General features: G+C 46.9%; 1 protein-coding gene across 2 annotated transcripts in view; it reads right to left on the minus strand.

The window, feature by feature from the left end:
- Nucleotides 1-2266: 2266 nt before the first annotated feature.
- LOC105543718 (transmembrane protein 225-like) overlaps nt 2267-3580 on the minus strand; it is a 14236-nt gene continuing 12922 nt past the window's right edge. For both annotated transcript variants that reach the window (XM_011985782.1, XM_011985781.1), the window contains one exon: nt 2267-2704. In XM_011985782.1, the coding sequence (XP_011841172.1) occupies nt 2535-2704 (170 nt within the window). In that variant the 3' untranslated portion in view covers nt 2267-2534. The remainder of the gene's footprint in view (nt 2705-3580) is intronic.

Genomic DNA, 3580 nt, shown 5'->3' on the forward strand with positions numbered 1-3580 from the left:
GATGTTCTCTATTCCTAGTTTCACTGACAATTTCAGTTCCTATGGTTTCTTTTTTAAGATGGAAAAGTGAGACAATTTGGAGCTAGGCTGTTATCATATCCCCATAAGAAACTCCCAAGATACCTTTTGGGGAGAAATGTAATAAGAAATTCCAGGCCGGGCGTGGTGGCTCACGCCTGTAATCCCAGCACTTTGGGAGGCTGAGGCGGGCGGATCACGAGGTCAAGAGATCGAGACCATCCTGGCCAACGTGGTGAAACCCTGTCTCTACTAAAAATACAAAAATTAGCTGGGCATGGTGGCATGCACCTGTAATCCCAGCTACTCGGGAAGCTGAGGCAGGAGAATCGCTTGAACCAGGGAGGTGGAAGTTGCAGTGAGTCGAGATCGTGCCACTGCACTCCAGCCTGGTGACAGAGTGAGACACTGTCTCCAAAAAAAAAAAGAAAAAAGAAAAAGAAAAGAAAAGAAAAAAAGAAATTCCAAAAAAATTAACTAAAGTACCTAGTGACTGTTGGTTGTTCAAGTGTGTATGTCTTAGTTCCTCTGCTTGGGTGTTTGCCTCTAGGAACAGGGACAAATTCTGAAATCTCTTTGTACTCCAAGGTGCACCACATGAGTTCACCTTCAATGAATGCTATTTAATCACTATGGAGTCCACGTGACTCTAGCCATGTCCATGGCATCTTCTCTCCCAAAAGACATCCACAGCTCCCTGCACTTGCTTTAGAAGTTGCACTGCTTAAGTGCTAAGAGCTTTTTCTGCACATCTGTTTTTTGGAGAGAGAAGTGGGAAGCCATTGATAGGTGGTATCTTTGAGATGAAGGATGGAGATTCATATGGTTTGGCTTTGTCCCCATCCAGATCTCATCTTGAATTTGTAGCTCTCATAATTCCCACGTGTTGTGGGAGGGACCCAGTGGGATATAATTGGATCATGGGGGTGGTTCCCCCCTATTGTTCTTGTGGTAGTGAATCAGTCTCACGAGATCTGATGGTTTTATACGAGGTTTCCCTTTTTGCTTGGTTCTCATTATCTCTTGCCTGCCACCATGTAAGACATGCCTTTTGCCTTCCGCCATGATTGTGAGCACCCCCGCACTCTGAGCCATGTGGTACTGTGAATCAATTAAACCTCTTTTTCTTGATAAATTACCCAGTCTCGGATAGGTCTTCAGCAGCAGCATGAAAACAGAATAATACAGAGATGAAGCCAGTGGAGGGCTTGGATTGCTGTTCTAGCTGTCCCACTGCCCCAAGCATGTGTTCTTCCCAGCTACACCCATTCTTGCTGGAAGGCTGAGTGCTCCCCATGATGTAAGCACCATAGGGCTGTGAATGGAGCACACTGGAGGAGCACTCAGGAGGCCTCTGGCTATAGGAAAATGATGGAATGCCAGATATTTTGATTGGCTAATGTGCAGTCCTAATTGTGGAAAAGGAGTCAGGTTGGCGGGAGGAGGGGAAAGCAAAAAGAAGAAGCAGATAAGCTACAAGTCTGCCTTTCTTCATGGTCCAGGACACGAACCCTCCTGTGCAAATAACTCACAATCTTCCTGTGCCCAAACTATCACCAGACACCTGCAAGTTAGCTCACTGCAACGTTGGCATTATCAGTACTGCACAAAGCCCTCTTCAGCATACAGCATAAACAGTATGCCATCAAATCTCCAGCAAGTCTTTGTTTCCTTACAGTCAGCTCCTTTTCTGCTGGTTCTGCCTGTTGTTCCCTGGCAATGTACTTTTTTTTTTTTTTTTTTTTTTGAGATGGAGTTTCGCTCTTGTTGCCCAGGCTGGAGTGCAATGGCGCAATCTTGGCTCACCGCAGCCTCCATCTCCTGGGTTCAAGCGATTCTCCTGCCTCAGCCTCCTAAGTAGCTGGGATTACAGGCATGCACCACCACGCCCAGCTAATTTTGTATTTTTAATAGAGTCAGGGTTTCTCCATGTTGATCAGGCTGGTCTTAAACTCCTGACCTCAGGTGATCTGCCCGCCCCAGCTCCCAAAGTGCTGGGATTATAGGCATGAGCCACCGTGCCCAGCCTGGCAACGTACTTTTATACTTTCTTTAATAAATCTGCCTTTCTTTATCTACTACCATCTTAGTAAATTCTTTTACCCCTGTACCACCAGCCCAAATAGTTGTCATTCTCCTGAGTATATTCTGTATTCTGTACGGTTTCTGTTTTGCAAAATCCCATTTCACTTGGTTATCTTGTAATATTCCTCCCTCCCCTCCTGCCCTGCAGGCTTTGTTTTTGAGGTATGGATGAACAAAGTAGCCCTTCTTTTTATTGAAAATCCCTGCAAAAATGTCACTCAGGAAGCTCAGAAGAGTTGAAAGGACTTTTAGCAAATTTCACATACAAGCAAGATAGAATTGCTGTGAGTATGGGGAGGTGGAGAGTTGATCTGACATGCAAGAAGCTCCTCAAAGGCACAGATGCTGGCAGAGAAGGTGGGGAGGGCTACAAACAGCTACATGTGTGCACTCACATGGCTTGAAGAAGGGTAGAGAAGCCGTGTCTTGGACTAGATGACTGTTTCTCCCGTCACCTGTGTCTCCTTTTGTACTGAGCTCAGTTCTCCCAAACTCTCCAGATTGTCCAGATACAGGCTCCCGTGGTCCTCCTTCATCCTCTGGGAAGTGGACAACAAGTGCCAGCAAGGGCAGGCCATTTCTTGAGTGAGGCAGATGGTACCTAGGGAACAGCCAAGGTTTGGGTTAGGTCAGAGAGAGTCCAGAGCTCCACGCCCTGGAGGTCAGGTCCCTCTAGCTCCAGACCCACCCTCCCTCATTCTGCACCCCTGCCACCCAGTCTAGGGTATTACAGAGAGAGATTACAGACAGGATGCATCAAAGGACAAGAAATACAAATACATGTATAAAATCACAGACCCATGGTCAGCACCTAGAAGGACATCTCAGCAATCATGTAGTCCCTTAATGGGTGGGAAAAAAAAAACAAAAAACAAAAAACAAAAAACTAGGGTTTAGAGAAAGGAAGTTCCAACACAAAACCCAGGCCCAACTCAAGACCTTCAGTGAAGTAAAAGATAGACAACTGACATGAATAAGAACAAATGAGGGATGGACGTGGTAGTTCACGCCTATAATTCCAGTGCTTTGGGAAGCCAAGGCAGGAGGGTCTTTTGAGCCCAGGAGTTCGAGACTCATCATGGGCAACATAGCAAGACCTTGTGTCTACAAAAAAAAATAAAATTAGCGAGGCATGATAGCATGAGCCTGAAGCCCCAGCTACTTGGGAGGCTGAGGCAGGAGGATCACTTGAGCCCGGGAGGTCAAGGGTGCAGTGAGGTATGATCACACCACTGCCCTCCAGCCTGGGCGACAGAGCAAGACCTTGTCCCTTTAAAAAAAGAACAAATGGGCCGGGCGTGGTGGCTCAGCCTGTAATCCCAGCACTTTGGGAGGCCGAGGTGGGCAGATCACGAGGTCAGGAGATCGAGACCATCCTGGATAACACAGTGAAACCCTGTCTCTACTAAAAATACAAAAAATTAGCTGGGCGTGGTGGCGGGCACCTGTAGTCCCAGCTACTCAGGAGGCTGAGGCA

This window comes from Mandrillus leucophaeus, unplaced genomic scaffold (assembly GCF_000951045.1).
Source record: "Mandrillus leucophaeus isolate KB7577 unplaced genomic scaffold, Mleu.le_1.0 Scaffold29, whole genome shotgun sequence".
Lineage (NCBI taxonomy): Eukaryota > Metazoa > Chordata > Mammalia > Primates > Cercopithecidae > Mandrillus > Mandrillus leucophaeus.